Raw genomic sequence first — 21,670 nt, forward strand, 5'->3', positions numbered from 1 at the left:
GTTCGTGTCGTTCAGAATCCGTATTATTGATTACATCAGGGCAAAATAGTATACTGTACAGCATACTATAATTCCAGTCAAAATACAAAATTAATATCCAATGTGTGCTAAATATATTCCACCTAGAATACATGTTACATGTAAAGTAACATGTGAGGAGGTTGGTTAATAGACACTCGTCCGGTTGAGAGGTGATTGATGAAGATTAAGCCACCCCAAGAGGTAGCACGGGCATGAATAGCCCGTAAGGTTCAGAGGCTTGGGGGGTTGCCTTATGCACACACCAGCCCGCCAGTCGTAGTCGTGCTGGTGGTGTGGTGGTCAGTTCACTCCACTTCACTACCTACGGGGTCAGTCTTGGGGGTCACTCTCTTCCTTAACGTACACCAAACTCACACACACACATCTGCAGGTTCAGAGGCCAGCCACTAGAGCCGTCGTCATTACAGGTGATCCTCGTCGTTTCCTCGACAGGATAGAAATATCCCATATGCAGGCGATGAGTCACAATAACGTGGCTGAAGTATGTTGACCAGACCACACACTAGAAATTGAAGGGACGACGACGTTTCGGTCCGTCCTGGACCATTCTCAAGTCGACAATCGACTTGAGAATGGTCCAGGACGGACCGAAACGTCGTCGTCCCTTCAATTTCTAGTGTGTGGTCTGGTCAACAGAAATATCCCATCTTGGTGTGAACATAAGAGGGACAACCCACGCGTCAGTAAACACTAAACTCTATTGGGAATCAACGCATTCTACTGGAACATCAAGCTTAAGCATTTATTTAGTGAAAGACAACCCACAAGCCAAATCTAGTTTAGTCACCAAGTGTTCTAAGCACTTGTGGGATTGAACCTCCCAAGTGTTTAGAACAAACACCATGGGGGAACACCCCCACGGTGTTCTAAAGGTACCTTACAGTAAGCGTCATATGCGTATCAAGCTGTGAGCCAAGCTAAGCTGTGCGGGTCAAGACAAACCAAGCCACACCAACGTCACCGCCGCCATTACCGACGGCTGTGAAATACTCGTAGTATGATGGACTGCCTATGTCCGCCAGCAGCTCCTCTATGGTCGACTCTATGGGGAAGAAGACGACCGTCACACACTGCTCTGCCTCACACTATACTCTACTGCTGCTGCTGCTGCTCTTGACTCACAAAACTGTTTTTATTTCAACAATACTGCATTAGTAATAAATGTTTATCATTTTGGGTTTTGCTGTAAATAGTTTGTTATGAGCTATAATAAGGCATTAGTGGCACCAGAACGCAGAGAACGGAGGCCAGACTCTAGCTGTTCGATTTGGGAACAATGAAGCGGCTCTGTGTCTTAGTATCTAGTGAAAAATAGAGCACATGTGATTGTTTCTTGTGGCAAGCAAAAATAAATTGGTCGTGATTTAGGCAATAAACACACTTGTTGCAACGTTGTGACAATTAAGTCTCTTGTTTACACAATAAACTGTTACCTGACGTGGAACAAGGCTACCTTGCTAGACGTGCCGCGGAGGCTCTCAGTCACAGTTCCTTGTGTATGAGTTTCTTCCTATGACCCATAACGACATGCATCCTTCATGCTAGCACTATTAAAATATTTGCAAAATACTATCTACTCATAACTGGCAACAAGCAGCCTGTCACTAGTCTCCTACACGCTAACTACATTACTTCTTTCCTCCTCACTCAGGATGTGTGTCCTAACAGCATCCCCGAGTGTTAAAGGCAGCAGGACTAGTAGGAAACCCCTCACATGATGAGCGATTCTCATACTCTGTGAAGAGCTGACTCTTCCTGCTGTGCACTTGCCAGTCTCAGCATCTCCTCAAGTGCGTACGTGTATCTCAAACATTACTTGAAAACCTTCGAATAGCCGCCTGGATAAAGGTGCTCTTACTAAATAAGCTACAACAAAAAAAAGTTCAATGCGTCCCAGTCCGGCTGAGATTATGAATGTGAGAAAAGTCCCATATAAGCTTTCAGTGCAAATAACACATGTAAGTGCTACACGAGGTGTTCGCTAATGTGAGCAAGGGTAACTAATGTTAGCAGTGGTAGTTAATGTGAGCGAGGGTTGCTAGCGTGCATCTCTCCTACCCTCGTCTGACTCCAGGCCCGTCACCTCGCTGGCGGAAAAGAGTTCATCATCGTCCAAGGCACTCTGATTTACCCCGCTAGGGGTCAGGGGTCTTCTAAGTTGTGCTCGCTCATCTCGTCTACCCACCATTTTGAATTTCCGATTAACAGCTTCTTTAGCTTTAGCTCTTGCTACCTTTTGGACGTTAGTGTAGATCTGTTGTTCTCTCGGAGGTTCTTCCTTAACGTGGTCGATGTTGGCGTACGTGTTCTCAAAGACGTCATCTTCATCGTCTGTCTCTTCTTCCTCCTCCTTCTCCTCTTCTTCCTCCTCCTCTTCTTCCTCCTCCTCCTCTTCTTCCTCTTCATCTATCTCCTCCTCCTCCTCTTCTTCGAAATCTGTTGTTTGGGAGTATGATGGAGATAATTTCTTTGATTTGGTTTTCTAATTGTCGGCGACAGGAAGCCTATTAGTCTTATCGAGGTCCCCCTGGGGCCAACTACTGACCTTTCCCAGGATGCAAACCACAACAGTTGCCTAATTCCTGGAACCACATCAGTTGCCTAATTCCTGGGTATACCTGCTTAGTGCTAGATGAACAGAGGAGGCATCAGGTCAGAGGAAACATGCCTAAATGTTTCATTCCTGCTGCAGGGATCGAACCCGGGCCCATCCGGCTGTGAACCGACTGCAGTCACCAGTGCGCTCTATTGACGTGAATCCAGCTAAATGAATTGTGTTGCAAATAGTGTTAGAGACGGCTGCTGTGTGAGCAGGGAGGCGAGGAGGTGGATCTAGTACCTCCATGGGACCAGGGGCCAGATTCACGAAGCAGTTACGCAAGCACTTACGAACCTGTCCATCTTTTCTCAATCTTTGGCGGCTTTGTTTACAATTATTTAACAGTTAATAAGCTGCGAAGCACCAGGAGGCTGTTTATATCAATAACAACAGTTGATTGGGAAGTTTCCATGCTTGTAAACTGTTTAATAAATGTAACCAAAGCCGTCAAAGATTGAAGAAAGATGTACACGTTCGTAAGTACTGGCGTAACTGCGTAGTGAATCTGTCCCCAGATTCACAAAGTAGTTACGCAAGTACTTACGAACGTGTACATCTTTCCTCAATCTTTGACGGCTTTGGTTACATTTATTAAACAGTTTACAAGCATGGAAACTTCCCAATCAACTGTTGTTATTGTTATAAACAGCCTCCTGGTGCTTCGCAGCTCATTATAACCGTTTAATAATTGTAACCAAAGCCGCCAAAGATTGAGAAAAGATGTACAGATTCGTAAGTGCTTGCGTAACTGCTTCGTGAATCTGGCCCCTATGGGGCCTTTGAAACGCGAGGGAATATAGCTGGAGCGACTTATCCAGTCCAATTAGTTTAAAAGTGAAATTACCGCATTTGCTGACATATAAGACATACATAATTTACAAGAATAATTTATGGGAAAACAAGTAGTGCATTTCATCATATTCTTTTAAGTAATCTCCAAATGGTTATGTAGAGGAAGAAACATGACTTTGTACATGTCAATACACCAGCCTGGGTTCAGAGGTGCACCAAAGCATGCGTCCTACTCGCTGACAAACACGGTAGTTAAAAACTTTTAAAAATTAATTAATTTATCGTTTTCATGATATGAAACACCTCTTCATGTGAAGATATACAATAAAACATGGGAATATACATAAATTCAAAATCATATAATGATATACACATGTATGAAGAGTCACAATGTTCATGATGCAAGAAACATGAGTAAAATGGTGGTATAATAGTGGTTAGAGCCCCCCCCCCTAAACTGGTGGTACAACAGTGGTTAGATCTCTGTATTGGTGAAACATAGTAGGCCCTTCTCTCGCCTCTTCTCTCTCTTTCTCTCTCTCTCTTCTTCCTTCCCGCCTTCTCTCCCCTTCCCTCTTCTCCTTCCCTTCCCTACATGCCCTGTCCATCACAATTATTGGTGCCATTTGCACTCTTCCCTCTCCGCTCAGATCGGTTGAGCCATAAGTCAGTTTATCCCAGTTTTCGTGAAAAAACCGGCCTCTTGGACTTAGTACGTCCTCGTTGGCTGAGAGTGCCAGGGCCTATGCCTTGTTCAAATTGATTGGGTATTGGCCTAGAGAGGGCGGAGTTTTCTAGAGCCGAAAAGCTTGAAATTGGAGGAGTCAGGACTCCACCTTGAGGCATTCAAAACAAAAGTATAGTCAGTGTGATCTTGGGGGTGGTGGGAGGGGGTGGGTTATCTTGGGGGTGGGTGATCTTGGGGATGCTGAGAGGGGGGTGGTGATCAACCAGGAGGCCACAAACACCTCCTTAGAAGCAGTATAAAGGTATTTGTCTGCTTGAGTTCCCTGTACAATTAGTAGTCCATTACCATGACTAAGGTTAGGCTGTCACTAGCTTAGGGATTAATTTTTGCATTATTAATAAAGTTACTTTCAATTATTCTCCTGTGTATTTTATATATTTTCTCTTTAATTATTTCAGAGTCATAGTTCTTAAATTGATTTGGACTTACCTATGATCTGATGAGCAATTTTATGAGTAAATATTTTCTCCTTGTAATTCCTGAAGTTAACAGCAATGGTAAGATCCCCCTAAACTGGTGGTACAACAGTGGTTAGATCCCCCTAAACTGGTGGTACAACAGTGGTTAGATGCCCCTAAACTGGTGGTACAATAGTGGTTAGATGCCCCTAAACTGGTGGTACAACAGTGGTTAGATGCCCCTAAACTGGTGGTACAATAGTGGTTAGATGCCCCTAAACTGGTGGTACAACAGTAGTTAGATCCCCCTTAACTGGTGGTACAACAGTGGTTAGATCCCCCTAAACTGGTGGTACAACAGTGGTTAGATCCCCTAAACTGGTGGTACAAGTGGTTAGATCCCCCTAAACTGGTGGTACAACAGTGGTTAGATCCCCCTAAACTGGTGGTACAACAGTGGTTAGATCCCCCTAAACTGGTGGTACAACAGTGGTTAGATCCCCCTAAACTGGTGGTACAACAGTGGTTAGTTCCCCCTAAACTGGTGGTACAAGTGGTTAGATCCCCCTAAACTGGTGGTACAAGTGGTTAGATCCCCCTAAACTGGTGGTACAAGTGGTTAGATCCCCCTAAACTGGTGGTACAAGTGGTTAGATCCCCCTAAACTGGTGGTACAACAGTGGTTAGATCCCCCTAAACTGGTGGTACAACAGTGAGAGATTCACTGAACTCGAGGCACATGATAATTGGCAATGATCAAAATACAATTGGAACTACTCTAAACCAGATGAGATGGTGGATGCGTCCCTCATTACCTTGGTTAGCATGGCCGGTGTCTGTGGAGGCGTCCACCAAGGTAGGTGGTTGTAAGACATCGTCTTGGGCAGGTCTGGGGACGCTGGCTGGCGCCGGCGTGGGTAAGGGCGGGGGCGGGGATGCTTGGACCTCCTTCTGGGGTAGAGCAACGGGATCCGTCTTCGGTACTTGCTTAGTCTCACCCTGAATTACAGAAGGGTTAATACACTATTTATACCTATTATGATGTTCCAAAGCACACCACAAACTGGTCAATAGTATGACAAATTATATTCCAACTTTGCCGTAGCCTGATTTTCTAAATTTCCATTTATGTGCGGCAGTTATGTTTAGGTTCGTGTGACTTATTAACATAAAGTTATCAGTCCATGTCTCAACCCAGGTAAAGGTACAAGAGAATTATGAGAAATTATAATTATAAAAAATATAAATCTTGTAAAAATTACAAGAACAAATGCAGATGTACCTAAATGTGTTAAAAAAAAGCTGGTCTTTGGACTCTGGGATTCACGTTTCACATCTATCCCTTTTGTGAAGGGGCTGCAATATGGGGCGATCCCATTCGAGGATGGTATGGGGCCTGACCCCCATTCGAGTGTGACATGGGTTCGACCCCCTTTGACACTTCCCATAAAATCACCTATTATCCTGCAAAGTTTAATAAGGCGTCTCTCCAAGCGTCTCTCCTCCTATCTTGAACTGACATTTTATTTTATTATAAGTCAGAGTACATTTCGTGTGAATTCCACATAATATTTGCTTTAGAATACCCGATAAAGCCGATGAGATAGTCAACGAATTTACCAAGGAGTCAATTTTACCTTTTAAGTATGACACGGTGTTGTTGATTTAGGGACGACGACGATCGAGGGATCGGATGCGCCCCGGCGTACCCGTGAAGGGTTAATCGCGAAGCCCGGAAAGGTGAAATGCCAAGCCAAATCGCGAAACGAGTGACGCCAATCACTGGAACTAATATGCCTCGCGGCGAAGAAAAGCAGACAGGCAGATGATTGGGGAGTCCCAGGAGTCCCTCAGGGTGACAAGCACCGGAGCCCCCGCCCCACACAGAACACACTGGGTAGCGAACCAAAATCTCGGCTTCCCAACTAAAACGCAAACGTCATCCAGTGCTCTCCGGCAGAGCAGAAGCCAGCCGCCTACCATGACTGAGGGCACACCAGGAGCCCACCAAGACCCACCAACTCCCGGCACCTCTCGGCCATGCCGGCGCCGGACACCGCCGGGAAAACCAGCCAGAACACGTGAAAACAAAATCTATCAACACTCGCGACCCAAGGCGATATGTGCGCCAGGCTTCGTACAAACCGGACCGTTGAAAAGGAATGCCAAATGGCAGTATCAAATATCCAAAATCGCAAAACCAAACGGGAACGAGCGGCTCCCAGTCGGAGGAGGCGTCCAGACGTCCGCTCGGCGTCAAGGTTGAACCAGGAGTCCGTATGACACAGGGGGGGGGGCGACATGGTTTATGTAAACACACGGCTGAGAGAGGGAGCCCACGTATACAATCCAAAGCTTCATTTCTGAATGATAAGATGTATTGGTGGTTCGAATATTGGTAACGCACATCCGAAGATGGAAATGTTCATCTTAAAAAATATATATATTATTTCATGAAACATCCCTATGTCGTTATGAAATTGCCTATGGGTGTATGCAGTTATGTATTATATAAAAACGTCACCGGAGACTAATATATCTGAGACTGTAAGTTCAAACACAGTTAGACCATTTGTTATCATATCATTATGTAAGAAGAGACACCTCCCCCCCCCCCCCCCCCCTACAAAATGAGGAGCTGTTCTGGTGTTGCTGTTACTGGACTTAGGCTAGGCTGTGTATGGGCGTGCACGCACTCCTCACGTGGAAATAACCAATTATAAACTTTGTCATTGCAACAATTTTTCCACATTACATCATCTATTTTAATGAAAACCAACACAGGCATTTAGGGTCAATTCCTTCATTACTATTTAAGAAATTAAAAAAATATATAGTATACATAAAAATATATTATTTGAAATATTAACAAAATATTCAAAATTTGCCAATTGCCAATTAAGACTAATTGGGTAAAGTAAAATACAATAGGAGACTAGTTACTGGACCCATTACGTGTGACTGTAATTTGTCCACTACGCCCATACGACGAGTTTACTGTACGTAATATAGGCATCAAATGTAATCTAACTCTGGACACTTTAAAGCTGACCTTAAGCGCGCCCCAGATTTTCATCATGAAGGGCTGCAGCTGGGACTTGTTGAGGTCGAGGAAGGCAGCGTCGGCGTCCCCTTCGTGGTTCTCCAGCGCCTTCACCACCGCCTCCCTTTTGAATCGACCCCGCGCGTAGATGTTGTCGAACTGCCAGCCAGTTACAGAGTTATAAAATACTCTAAACCAGATGTAGAACATAATAGACATTGTCCGGCTATATTACCATGTAATAGGGGAGGTTCCCACTTATTAACTGATATGTTAATCAGATGTGTAATTCAGAAGCTTATTGAGGTTAATTCTTAATGTAAATACAAACATACAGCATACAGCCTAGGCATATACAAGGCTCATCAATAAATACTTGTTTTCATTGTTTTCACCTCGTTTCTCTCGTAAATTAATGTAATTCAAATATTATTAAACTGGGGATGTACCATAACAAAGGAATATTAACAAGGAAATGTTAAACACAGTATTGGGGTAGGTAGCGAGGCTTAGCTCATCTTAATCATGGTTTGATTTTATTATCCTTATTTATTTAATCTTTTTCGTACTTCATTTACTTACTTGCATGAATTTAACAAAAATAATATTATTATTCATTTACTATTCCGATAAATTATTTATTTTACTAATTTTCTTTTCCTGTATCATGCGATCTAGCCTGACTTCATTTTAATTCTGGTCTGATCTTACTCCAACTTGCGCGGCCTACCCTCACGCTGGTCTAACCTTGTACTGATTGCCATGGCGTAACCCCTCATACTGGCAATAACCCGACACAAAGCCCTGACCTGACCTTGTTCTGACGCTGCTCGACGCACTCTGTGACGGCAGCCCAAATGTTGCCCTTGTGCAGCCTGAGGGCGGCCCGAGCCTCTCCCGCCGTGATGGCGCCGATGTCGTTGACGCGTCGCTCCTGGCCGTAGTTGGTGGCCAGCGTTGACACCGTGTCCACCATGTGGCGCCAATTCTCCCGCAGCCACTCCAATGGGTTCTTGTCTCCACAGTGCGTCAGGGCGATGGACACGTCCTCCGAGGCGTAGCCCGCGTCTTCTGCATCCTGGGGAAAGGCGCACAAGATGTTGGCTATTGTCATTGATGTCTCCGTTGATGTTATAATTATACTTTTTGTTCGTGAATAGCCTCCCATTAAGCTCTTCTACAAATTCCTTTCAAAAGAATGAACCCATTAGGAAAAGGGGAGACGTGATTACAAGATAGAGGTTCCACTTGAAAGAATAGCAATTTTGGCGGTCGTGTTACACAAAATAGGCCAAATTATTGAACTCTGTGGTAATAGGTTGGCAACCAAAACATTGTCTTGTAAATGATCAAGGAGTGGGTTGGGTGGACGAGGAATGAGTTGAGTGGACGAGGAGTGGGTTGGTGGGAAGGGGAGTGGGAGACGGGACGGGAATGGGTTTGGAAGGGAAGGGAACTATCAGGAGAAAGCGCCAAGCCATTACGACTATATAGCCCTTGGGAGTCAGGATAAGGAATTGGGATGGGACCAGGGGAAAAGGAATGGTGCCCAACCACTTGGACGGTCGGGGAATGAACGCTGACCCGCATGAAGCGAGACTGTCGCTCTACCGTCCAGCCCAAGTGGTTGGAAGGGAATGGGTTGGGTGGACGAGGAATGGGTTGGTAGGAAGAGGAGTGGGTCGGGAGGACATGAGTGGGCTTGGGCGACGTACCCGGAGGACTTGGACCAGCTGTAGGCCTTGCTTCCTCATGGCCTCCTGCCGCCGCCTGGTGATGATCTCCTCCACCGTCAGGTACTTCTCGTTCACCTGCGTCTCCGGCTGCTCCAGGGACCTGCGCTGCCGCTCCACCTGACGTGGGGAAGAAGGTATTCTCACCCCGCTGCTAACGAGCGGTTCTACCCCTGACAAATTGTGATCTAGATTTGATCAGAACGTCACCATGATTCAACCCACTGAAAGATAATTGTTTTTTTTCTGAGAACAAAGATCTTATCAGCTTAATAGGCGCAATGTTAACTTCTTGAAGGCACTAATTCAATCTTCAAGAACCTTTACACAATCTTATAGAAGCAAGTTGTAAGTAAAAAATATACTATGCAACATACGAACCTAAGTACATGTTGTATGAACATATTTCATAATAACAGGAGTGTACGTGATGCAAGGATACACGGACGTGACACAAGGATACATGTACGTGATGGAAGGAAACATCTACATAACACACTCATACATGTACGTGACGCAAAAGATACATGCATGTGACACAAAGACACATACTAATGTGAGCGTGCCTCTCGTCTGCTCTTGAGAACTGGGTGTCCCAGGACTCCGGCAAAGCACTAGAGAACGAGAGCAACAACACACTCCGACAACTGCTCCCTCCCTTCTCCTGATCACAGCAGGCCAGCACCAACACTAAACAAACCCATGTTGACACAACACCCTCACACACCCACACCACACAAGGAGTGTAACGAACATCACACAGCAAGGTTAAGGGCCAAGAATAATACCGAATCTCACAGAGGACAAACTGCACGCCCACGCCCATACAAAATAAGGGTTAAAGATAATGCAGGCTTAGGACTGCACCTCCTTGAGTAGGTCGGCGAGGCTGGAGGCCGCCTGGGCGTCGTCCTCGGCCTGCTGGCCTGCCGCCCTCACCGCCTGCAGGGAGAGGCAGACTACAGTGTGGGGGAGGCCCGCCAACACCCTCCACCTGCCCTACCCGTCAGGCTCTACACACTCCTACACCTCTCGTAAAAGTGTGTCTTACACCCACCAGAGTATCTTACATCCACCAAAGCAGTCTATCCTACACCCAGCAAATGTAGTGTTAATAGTTACAATAGGGTGTAACATAGTATAGCAAGGTGTAGCTGGGTGAAGCAGTGTATAACATGGTATAGCTGGGTGTATCAAGGAGTAGCTGGGTGTTAATCCCCAGCTGTACCTTGTTAAGCTGTTTCACCCTCCTTACACCTTGTTACACCATAATACACTTTGTTGCACCCTGCTAGACCTCACCCCATTTGTCCTCATATATCACCAGAATATAATCTTTTTTAATAAAAATAAATAACATTCTAAGTAAAGCTAAAGCTAAAATTACTAAATTAAGAAATATAATGAAAAGTAGTATAGCAATTCTTAAATTAAATAAAAAGGAATAAATTATTTCTCAAGTAAAATAAGAAAGAATAATCTTTTTTTTAAATAAACTAAAAAGAATGAAGTATTTCATAAACAAAATTAAAAGGAATAAACTATTTCTTCAATAGAACTATGAGCTAAATTAAAAAAGCTAAAGGAATTTAACTCAAGGAATGAGCTAAATTAAAAAAATCTAATTAATAAGTGGAGCCTTAAACTAAAACAAAAAAAAAATAAAGCAAAATAAATTAAACTACAGCAAAATAAATAAAATAAATACAAATTAACCAATTTATTCTTAAACTAAAAATAAACATTAGCTATTAAATCAAAAGAAAAAAAAAAAATGTTTTACTATAAGTAATGAAAATCAACTAATTCTTAAAGAAAATATACAAATAATATACATAATTCAGATCTTGACTAAATAATCCTATTTCAACACTCTTTCCAAATGAGGGTAGTGTTCTGTCATGCAGTGTTCACTCATGCAGTGTTCACTCATACAGTGTTCACTCATGCAGTGTTCACTCATGCAGTGTTCACTCATACAACTGTACTGAGTGTTCACTCATCCAGTGTTGAGTTACACACACCATTCTCATGCAGAACATTGAAGTGAAGAACCTGGTATTGCAACTAACCTGTTTGTTCAGGTTTTCTGCAATAATGGTGGAGGAGGGGAGATGATGGTAGCGGTGGTAGTGGTAGGTAAGGTTATAGTTGTGATAGTAGTGGAAATTGTAGTCATAGTGGTAGTGGTAGTAGTAGTAGTCGTGGGAGTAGTTGTAATTACGTTGGTTGTTGTTGTGGTTTTGGGATTATTGATCTACTGAGGAGACAGAACTAGTGGGTAAAGGGTTATAATGTAGAGTGTTTGTCAGTATTGGTGAAGAGGATATGATACTTATGGGGGCGTGCTAGAGTACCGGACATGGTGGTGTATAAGGAGGAGGAGCAAGAGCCCGCTGGTGCAAAGTGCGGGGTGAGCGGAGGAAAGAAAACTACGCAAGGAACAAATATCCAAAGGTAATTTTTTTTGGGGGAAAGGGAGCTGAGAATATAGTGGCGTATACCTTGTCGGAAGCCGAGAGTTCAGGATCACCGGCACCTGACGAAGAGAGAGCGTCCTGGTAGCTGAGAGACTCGTAAGCATCTGTGAGTGAGGCGGCAGCGCGGGCAGAAGCAGTAGCACCGTTAGGGAAAGGAGCGCGAGGTACAGATTCCGCCGGGGAGGTGGCTACGGAGGTAACAGATCCCGCTGACTTTGACCGCTCTCTTGGGGCGTCACCCTCCGCCTCCCCGACCGACACCGGCGCCTGTTAGTTCACCCCAGGTGAGGTGGTATTAGCACAAAGGGTTATTAGCAATTTTAACAAATATGAAGGAGGTTTTGTGTGTGCTCACCTAAATGTACTAACCTATATGATGGCACAACTTCTTTAACATCCCTGTGACACATCTGCGCCTCTTAAGTTCCGTTTGTTATCCCAGAGAATCTTATGTTTATGTATCATGAATTCATTATCATGTATTTACTGTTTTTCCTCAGTGTTTAGCCCTCTCATATCGGGTACAATTCTTGTTGCATATCTCTCGCCTTTTTCTAGTAAGACTCTGTGTCCATTAAAATGGGGGTTCCCAAGCTGGTGCCGCGTACTATCTGTACTCCCGTAGTTGTGCTTGCGGGGCAGTTGAGCTTCATGTCTCTGAGGTTCCCTTCGGTACTTAGTTTCCATCTATGCCCAGTTGTTCATGCACTACCTATTTTAACTAATGTCCATGTCTGACATGTTTTTTCATTTGAGAACTTTGTATGTGGTGATCATGCTCCTTCTGATTATTTTATTTCCCAGTGACTTAAGTTTATGTAAGTTGAGTATTCTGCATTGTTTAATAAACACATTGCAGTTTAGAAATATGGCCCTTGAATACGTTAAAGATTAAGAGATATGCTTCCATAGCGCTAAAGATTAAGAGGTATGCTCCCATAGCGCTAAAGATTAAGATATGCTCCCATAGCGCTAAAGATTAAGAGATATGCTCCCATAGCGCTAAAGATTAAGAGGTATGCTCCCATAGCGCTAAAGATTAAGATATGCTCCCATAGCGCTAAAGATTAAGAGGCATGTACCAGGACACTTTGGAACACTGTTGGATACAAAACTGAGCTACGTCTTACTGGTCGGCTAGAGCTGAAATATGCATAATAGTTGCACATGTAAACTGGAGACATGTTAGAGTAGCGTGCCCAGACCGTCTCCTGTGCCCCCAGTGTGTGTGTGTGTCTGTGTGGTGTCTGCCAGTATTACAAAATTAAAAAAATCAAGCTGGAAAAGGAAGATATTATTGCTGCAAGAGCTAACTATAGACAGTGAACAGTGATTAATGTAATTAAATAACTTGAGAGAAAGAATATTGAGTTATTTTAATAGGAAGCAAATTAGATTATTGGTATGAGTGAATATTAAATATCATTTGAATTAATAATCTATGCCACATATATATTAATAGAAATTAAAAGGCATATTAAATAGGAAAATGATTTTAAGCAAAGCAAAATGAGTGGATTGAAAGTTACTGAAGCTTGCACTTTTGACACTCCACCTCTTGCTGAAGGGGTCTTTCCCCTTAAGTTACCATTAAGATGCTTAATGTATAGGTCGCCCTGAAGGTGAGCGCTGCGCCAGAGAAGAAGTGCCCTGAAGAAGGCCCTTCGAAGTACCACGTTATCTGTTACCCGTCAATACTACTTCTGCTGCGTCAGGGCAGCCCTCAAGGGGAGGATCTCCAATACATTAAAGTAGCACTTTGAAGGGCCTTCTAATGCTAGGGTTGTCCTTCAAAAGGAAATCTCACCTCCTCGGAATAAGGCAGCTGCTCCATGGAGGACCTGATGGTCTCTCTGGAGGACTTAAGATCTTCGAAGGTCTGCCGCATGGTCTCCAGCGCCGTCACCAGGTACTCCTCCTCCCGCGCCACCACAGTCTGTACCACAGTCTTGGTTTATCCACCACAGTCTGTACCACAGTCTTGGTTTATGACTTACAACCACTAGTGTTGGGGGGGGGGGGTACTCTTACCTAAAGCAACACTCTCACCACTACCACTAATACCAGGGGTACTCTTGCCTTCGGCTACACTCCCCACCATCAACATCTTTGCTGCTGTTGCTGCGACATTATATCTACGTCCCCCACCACCGTTGTTCTTACTAGACTATGTACTTGCTACAACCACATATCTACAACTGGTGCTACAATAACACATACACTATAACCACCCCTGCTGCTACAATTACACTCATGACAACATTGGTACTGCTGGAGTGAGGGTAGGTAGCCACCAAACATTCACTACGGCACAGACACAACTCACGAACGCTGCTCTAGTATCTGTGTGTCAGACACGAACGGGTCGCTACAAATAAATACACACAAACGCTACACATGGACATGATGGCAGGATGGATAAAACACGGACGTGATTAGACGGATACAAGAGGACACATACATGAAAGACATGTATATGATACTGTATGGCGGACACAGGAACACCCCTTGCCCGTTGATTCATAAACACAGCAAACTCTTTTGCTGCGCAACGCTAATTTTCTACTCCGATACACCTGCTTAGGTTCCTGCTTGAGAACACTCCTCTGTTTTGTTATACCCGTTGTCCCTGCTTTATCATACCCTCCTGTTGTTCCTGGTTTAATATAACCCGTGTTGTTACATTAATATATCTCCTGCTGTTGCTACTACTTCAATATCGCTGCTGCTGTTTTAAAATACCCGCCTTACTGTTCCTGCTTTATTATACTCCCTGCTGTTCTTGTTTTAATATACCCCTACTGTTCCTGCATTAGTATGTACCATGCTGTTCCTGCTATATTATAGCCCCTGCTGTTTCTGCTTTAATATATCACATGCTGTTCCTGCTTAAATATATCCCCACTGCTGTTTCTGCTATTTTATACCCCCTGCTGTTCATGGTTTATTATGCCCCCCTAATGCTACTGCTTTAATATAGTCACTGCTGTTCCTGCTTTATTACAGCTTCTGCTTTAATATTCCCCTGCAGTTCCTGCTTTACTATACCTCCTAATGTTCCTGCTTCATTATATTCCCTTCTGTTCCTGCTTTAACATACCCCCTTCTGTTCCTGCTTTAACATACCCCCTTCTGTTCCTGCTTTAACATACCCCCTTCTGTTCCTGCTTTAACATACCCCCTTCTGTTCCTGCTTTAACATACCCCCTTCTGTTCCTGCTTTAACATACCCCCTTCTGTTCAAATTGTATTATATCCCCTGTTGTTCTTGGCTTAATATTCCTCCTTCCGTTCCAGCTTCATTATATCCTCTTCTATTCCTGATTTATTAGACCCGTTGTTGTAACTTGCTTCAAAAGATTAGATAATATACCTCCTGATGTTACTACTACTTTATTATATCGCTGCTACTGCTTTAAAATACCCGCCCTACTGTTCCTGCTTAATAAAGCAGGAACTTGCTTTATTAGGTGAACCTTTGTCCCTGTGGAGTGAAGTTATTCACTTCCTTAGCTAAACGAACTGTGTAGTTCAGTTGCTGAACCCATTATGTACCTCTGTAACCCTTTCCACCACCGCCCACGGGATGGATATGGGACCACCACTGCCCACAGGATGGGTATGGGGAGCATAATAAAGATATCAATTGAATTGCTTCTTCCTGATTTATTATATCTCCTGCAATTCCTGTTTTAATATAATCCCGGCTTTATTATACTCCCCATTGTTTCTCATTTAACATACAACCCCCCCCCCTGCTGTTTCTGCTTTAATATGTCCTCTGCTGTTCTTGCTTTAATATTTCCCCCTGCTGTTCCTGCTTTATAATACTCCCTGCTGTTCTTACCTTATTATTACCTGTGTTTTCCTGCTTTATTATAACTTGTGCTTTTCCTGCTTTATTTTATCCCCTGATGTTCCTGCTTTATTATATCCCCTACTGTTTCAGCTTTATTATATCCTTGCTGTTTCTGCCTTATTATATCCCTGTTTTATTATATCCCCCTACTGTTCCTGCTTTATTATATCCCCCTACTGTTCCTGCTTTATTATATCCCCCTACTGTTCCTGCTTTATTATATCCCCCTACTGTTCCTGCTTTATTATATCCCCTGTTGTTTCTGCTTTATTATATCCCCTGTTGTTCCTGCTTTATTATATCCCCTGTTGTTCCTGCTTTATTATATCCCTGCTGTTTCTGCTTTATTATATCCCTGTTGTTTCTGCTTTATTATAGCCTTGTTGTTCCTGCTTTATTATATCCCTGCTGTTTCTGCTTTATTATATCCCTGTTTTATTATATCCCCCTACTGTTCCTGCTTTATTATATCCCCTGTTGTTTCTGCTTTATTATATCCCCTGTTGTTTCTGCTTTATTATATCCCCTGTTGTTCCTGCTTTATTATATCCCCTGTTGTTCCTGCTTTATTATATCCCCTGTTGTTCCTGCTTTATTATATCCCTGCTGTTTCTGCTTTATTATATCCCCTGTTGTTTCTGCTTTATTATACCCCCTGCTGCTCCTGTTTTGTTATACTTTCTGCTGTTCCTGCTTTAATATATACCCCCCCCCCCTTGCTGTTCGTACACCCAGCTGGTGTTGGGTGTACCTCTCCTTACAGTAGTACACCCAGCTGGTGTTGGGTGTACCTCTCCTTACAGTAGTACACCCAGCTGGTGTTGGGTGTACCTCTCCTTACAGTAGTACACCCAGCTGGTGTTGGGTGTACCTCTCCTTACAGTAGTACACCCAGCTGGTGTTGGGTGTACCTCTCCTTACAGTAGTACACCCAGCTGGTGTTGGGTGTACCTCTCCTTACAGTAGTACACCCAGCTGGTGTTGGGTGTACCTCTCCTTACAGTAGTACACCCCAGCTGGTGTTGGGTGTACCTCTCCTTACAGTAGTACACCCAGCTGGTGTTGGGTGTACCTCTCCTTACAGTAGTACACCCAGCTGGTGTTGGGTGTACCTCTCCTTACAGTAGTACACCCAGCTGGTGTTGGGTGTACCTCTCCTTACAGTAGTACACCCAGCTGGTGTTGGGTGTACCTCTCCTTACAGTAGTACACCCAGCTGGTGGTGGGTGTACCTCTCCTTACAGTAGTACACCCAGCTGGTGGTGGGTGTACCTCTCCTTACAGTAGTACACCCAGCTGGTGTTGGGTGTACCTCTCCTTACAGTAGTACACCCCAGCTGGTGTTGGGTGTACCTCTCCTTACAGTAGTACACCCAGCTGGTGTTGGGTGTACCTCTCCTTACAGTAGTACACCCAGCTGGTGATGGGTGTGCCTCTCCTTACAGTAGTACACCCAGCTGGTGTTGGGTGTACCTCACCTTACACCCAGCTGGTGTTGGGTGTACCTCTCCTTACAGTAGTACACCCAGCTGGTGGTGGGTGTACCTCTCCTTACAGTAGTACATCCAGCTGGTGTTGGGTGTACCTCTCCTTACAGTAGTACACCCAGCAGGTGTTGGGTGTACCTCTCCTTACAGTAGTACACCCAGCTGGTGTTGGGTGTACCTCTCCTTACAGTAGTACACCCAGCTGGTGGTGAGTGTACCTCTCCTTACAGTAGTACACCCAGCTGGTGGTGGGTGTGCCTCTCCTTACAGTAGTACACCCAGCTGGTGGTGGGTGTACCTCTCCTTACAGTAGTACACCCAGCTGGTGGTGGGTGTACCTCTCCTTACAGTAGTACACCCAGCTGGTGTTGGGTGTACCTCTCCTTACAGTAGTACACCCAGCTGGTGGTGAGTGTACCTCTCCTTACAGTAGTACACCCAGCTGGTGGTGGGTGTGCCTCTCCTTACAGTAGTACACCCAGCTGGTGGTGGGTGTACCTCTCCTTACAGTAGTACACCCAGCTGGTGGTGGGTGTACCTCTCCTTACAGTAGTACACCCAGCTGGTGGTGGGTGTACCTCTCCTTACAGTAGTACACCCCAGCTGTCAATAAGTGATTACTCTTCTTGTTCCAATTACCAAACAAGAACCAATTACCGCGTAACGTGGTGGAGGTGGGGTCCCTCGATTGTTTCAAGCGCGGGTTGGACAAGTATATGAGTGGGATTGGGTGGTTATAGAATAGGAGCTGCCTCGTATGGGCCAATAGGCCTTCTGCAGTTAACTTTGTTCTTATGTTCCATTTTATTTTAAATATATTCATTTTTATTTTACTAGGTCGTTCTTAGTTACTGCCCTAATCTAAGATTGATTGATGAAGATTAAGCCACCCAAAAGGTGGTACGGGCATGAATAGCCCGTAAGTGGTGGCCCTTTGGAGCCATTACCAGTATCAAGAGCTGATACTGGAGATCTGAGGAGGTGCAACTGCACCCTGCGTGACGGGAGATGTCTCCCGTACTCTAAGAGTCCTTGCCTCGTGTATATATAGGCTCCTCGCCTAAATGGCTCATAGGCCTATGTCTGGTACCAAGGTCAAGGGTTGCCTATTCAGTAATGGTTCTTATAAATTACCCAAGACTATGTTTTGAATCTTTTTCCTTTAATTTTACTCATTATTTTTATTTCGTAGTTCTTAATATTTTGTAATATTGGTTGTTATGCAGAGATAAATATCCAAGATTATGCGTATCCTCTCTAGCTTCTTCCTCCACTCACGTAAATTAATATATAAATTGTTTTTAAGATTTTCCAAATCATAGAATCTTCAAATGGCCCAATAGAGCAGGAGCGGTTGAGCCCACAGGAAGCACCCCCGCTAGGAGCGGTGGGAAACTGATCTTCCAGGCCTATTCTACTTCAGGGTCTAGTCGGCCGTCACTCCGGTCCAAAAGTAAGTAGAGATTTCGATTACCATATGAAAGTCATTTACAGAGGTTGGGTCCTGAGGCCATAGGATACCACCTACTAGGTCAACGTGGAAGGCGGCCCTGCGCGATCCAGGTTAGGATAAGGGTGCGTCATCCCCAAGGATGCTCCTTCTCAACCGGAGATCGAGTACTCTTGCATCGCTCTCCAATCGCCGGTGCAAAGATTTCTTTCTCCTTCGTTCATCACTCAGTACATCCGAAACTTACCTCTACGAGCGACCCCTTTGGCGGGCTGTCCACTCACCCGAACTGGAGTCCAGAGTTAGGGGGTTCCTTAGCATGTACACCAACCAGAACGGGAACAGAAATCCCCACACCAGGGGCCAGATTCACGAAGCAGTTACGCAAGTACTTACGAACGTGTACATCTTTTCTTAATCTTTGGCGGCTTTGTTTACAATTATTAGACAGTTGATGAGCTCCGAAGCACCAGGAGGCTGTTTATAACAATAACAACAGTTGATTACGAAGTTTTCATGCTTGTAAACTGTTTAATAAATGTAAACAAAGTCGCCAAAGATTGAGAAAAGATGTACACGTTCGTAAGTACTAGCGTAACTGCTTTGTGAATCTGGCTGCAGGTCAAGGGCGCCGCACGAGCCCCCAGCCCTCCGCGCAGCGACAAGGCGCGGGACTAATGAATGATGTTCTAGTTACTAGTGTTGGATAATTTTGTTGTAGCTAAAACAGTTATTAGTGTGTCAGTTATTGTTGTAGCGACTACTACTGTCGGTTATTACTGCTGCTGTAGTTACTACAATTTAGTTGTTGTTGATGCAGTAGTTACTTGTCGCAATTTTTGTTGATGTAGTAGTTAGTTTTCTCTTTCAGGTGTTGTGAGTGTATTATTATAATGGCTCATTTGTTAATTTATTTTTACTTATTTAACAGCTTTAATATGTGTGTGTTTTTGCATCAGTTACAAGTTATATGTGTTGTAAAAAAAAGATAGGTGAAAGAAAGAAGCAAAAAAAAAAAAAAATTAATCGGTTGCTCGATATACCTAGGATGGCGAGGTGTACTGGGAAGGGGAGGTGTACTGGGAAGGGGAGGTGTACTGGGAAGGGGAGGTATACTGGGAAGGGGAGGTGAAGTGGGAAGGGGAGGTGTACTGGGAAGGGGAGGTGTACTGGGAAGGGGAGGTGTACTGGGAAGGGGAGGTATACTGGGAAGGGGAGGTGAAGTGGGAAGGGGAGGTGTACTGGGAAGGGGAGGTGTACTGGGAAGGGGAGGTGAAGTGGGAAGGGGAGGTGTACTGGGAAGGGGAGGTGTATACAAGACAAGTATTACTGGGAATGCTGACGAGCCAAACTCTATAGTGCTCTGGGAAGTGTGCAGAGTAAATCACCCAAAGGACTCTGATATAACTATGAAGACTAACGCTCAAGTTCACTGTACTGTTGCGGAGTGCTGTGTGCTGTGGTGGGATAAGTGTGAGGTTCACTGTGTTGTGGGGAATAATTATGAGGTTGATTGTGTTGTGAGAGACAAGTATGAGGTTCACTATATTGCAGGGAACAAGTATTGAGGTTCGTTGTGTTGTGAAGAGAGAAGTGGGGAGGGGTCACCTGTGTGAAGCCAGGCGGTGGCTTATCCTGGAGCTGCTCGCTGAGGGAGATATCAGGAGAGTCTGGTGGGGAGTAGAACTGGGCGTCGGAGGAGGAGAAGCTGAGGGGCGTGTACTGCCTGTCGGGCGGCAGTGAGTTCAGCCCCAGGGAGGACCCTGAGGAGGCTGAACGTGCCATTTCCCCGCGGAAGTCCATGGGTGAACCCTGCTTGGCGTTAACTTCTTGCAAAATTTCTTCGTCAGCCACTATTTCTTGTTGCTTCTCCTCCACCTTCATCTCCTCAGCGGTGTTTCCGGTAGTTGCTGTGTGATAATTGTCTTGCTCTCTGTCCGTATCGTTCGCATTGATTATGGTTTTACCTTCAGCCAGTTCCGGAGCCTCGATCTCTACAGGCTGTCCTACTGTCTCGTAGCTAGGTTCATATAAAGGTTCGTGTGCTGGTATTTTGTTGTCCACATGCCCAACGTCTTCTGGCGCCATAAGCACAGCTTCCTCTTTGACTTCGATATTGTTAAAGTCCGCTCTTCTGCCAGGTGGAGCCTCTATAACTATGGTTTGTGGCTCGTCAACTGCTTGCTCTTCTGGGGTGACAGGTCTGATGTAATTGACGACGGGGACGTCATCGTTTTGTATCACCTGGATATCAGTACTGTGGGGGCGGTCGTCCAGATAGTGGCTACTCAGGTCCTGGTCTGCTACCTCGTTGGTACCCATTGTCGCTATATCATCTAGAGTGTTAGCGAAACTTGGGTCATCGACCTCACCTCGAGAAGTCCGTTGTGACAGTGCCGGGGACTTACTTTTCCTAATTTCCAGTCGAGGACTTGGAGATCTAGATTTTTCACCATTACCCTTAGCGTCAAGAACAGGGGCCTGTAACACCTGTTCATGAACCGGTTCTTCATCAGCCACACTAATGGCGGGACTGGGAGCTTTGGATCCCTTAGATTTGCTTTTATGCTCACTGCTGTCTGATTTAGATTTTTTCCCACTTTTGACAGTGGCCTCAGATACGAAAGTATCAACTAATGTACCCTCTTGAGAGTTGGGATGTCCGTTGGGGTCAGCACTGAGAGTGCGGGAGGTGCGGGCGTCCTCTGGGAGGCTGCGGTCAGAGCTGCCGCCCCGGGATGCCTGGTCATCGGCTGGGCTGGAGCGCCTCGGTGTCTGGCGACCCGGCGTCCTCGACCGCTCCGAGTGGCTCTTGCCCCGATTCTTGAAGCGACCGACGCTTCCTGTAACATACAGGAGAGACGCTTTAGGATTTCTGAGTGAAACTCATGTCCGAATGTGATGCATTTATTTAGCAAGATCATAATGACATTGCAAAATGAACACATAAAGCAGCATAAAAATGGACAATATAAAAAATTGACATCATATATAGTCATGAAATGTATGCCCGTATTTATTAAAGAATATGCTGTGATA

The 21,670-nt window shown here is 44.8% G+C and overlaps 1 protein-coding gene across 19 annotated transcripts in view; it reads right to left on the reverse strand.

Moving 5' to 3' along the window:
- Positions 1-21,670, reverse strand: part of LUBEL (Linear Ubiquitin E3 ligase) — a 123,542-nt gene that overhangs the window by 28,297 nt on the left and 73,575 nt on the right. For 11 of the 19 annotated variants that reach the window (XM_069339842.1, XM_069339846.1, XM_069339840.1 and 8 more), the window contains 10 exons: positions 20,240-21,474; positions 13,643-13,771; positions 11,860-12,102; positions 10,223-10,297; positions 9,338-9,475; positions 8,437-8,700; positions 7,632-7,781; positions 5,395-5,578; positions 2,101-2,478; positions 1,016-1,084 (listed from right to left, as the gene is read on the reverse strand). In XM_069339842.1, coding sequence (XP_069195943.1) covers positions 1,016-1,084; positions 2,101-2,478; positions 5,395-5,578; positions 7,632-7,781; positions 8,437-8,700; positions 9,338-9,475; positions 10,223-10,297; positions 11,860-12,102; positions 13,643-13,771; positions 20,240-21,474 — 2,865 coding nt within the window. The remainder of the gene's footprint in view (positions 1-1,015; positions 1,085-2,100; positions 2,479-5,394; positions 5,579-7,631; positions 7,782-8,436; positions 8,701-9,337; positions 9,476-10,222; positions 10,298-11,859; positions 12,103-13,642; positions 13,772-20,239; positions 21,475-21,670) is intronic. The other 8 variants (XM_045762105.2, XM_045762102.2, XM_069339845.1 and 5 more) reach the window with 7 other exon arrangements.

Source organism: Procambarus clarkii, chromosome 42 (assembly GCF_040958095.1).
Source record: "Procambarus clarkii isolate CNS0578487 chromosome 42, FALCON_Pclarkii_2.0, whole genome shotgun sequence".
NCBI classification, from domain to species: domain Eukaryota; kingdom Metazoa; phylum Arthropoda; class Malacostraca; order Decapoda; family Cambaridae; genus Procambarus; species Procambarus clarkii.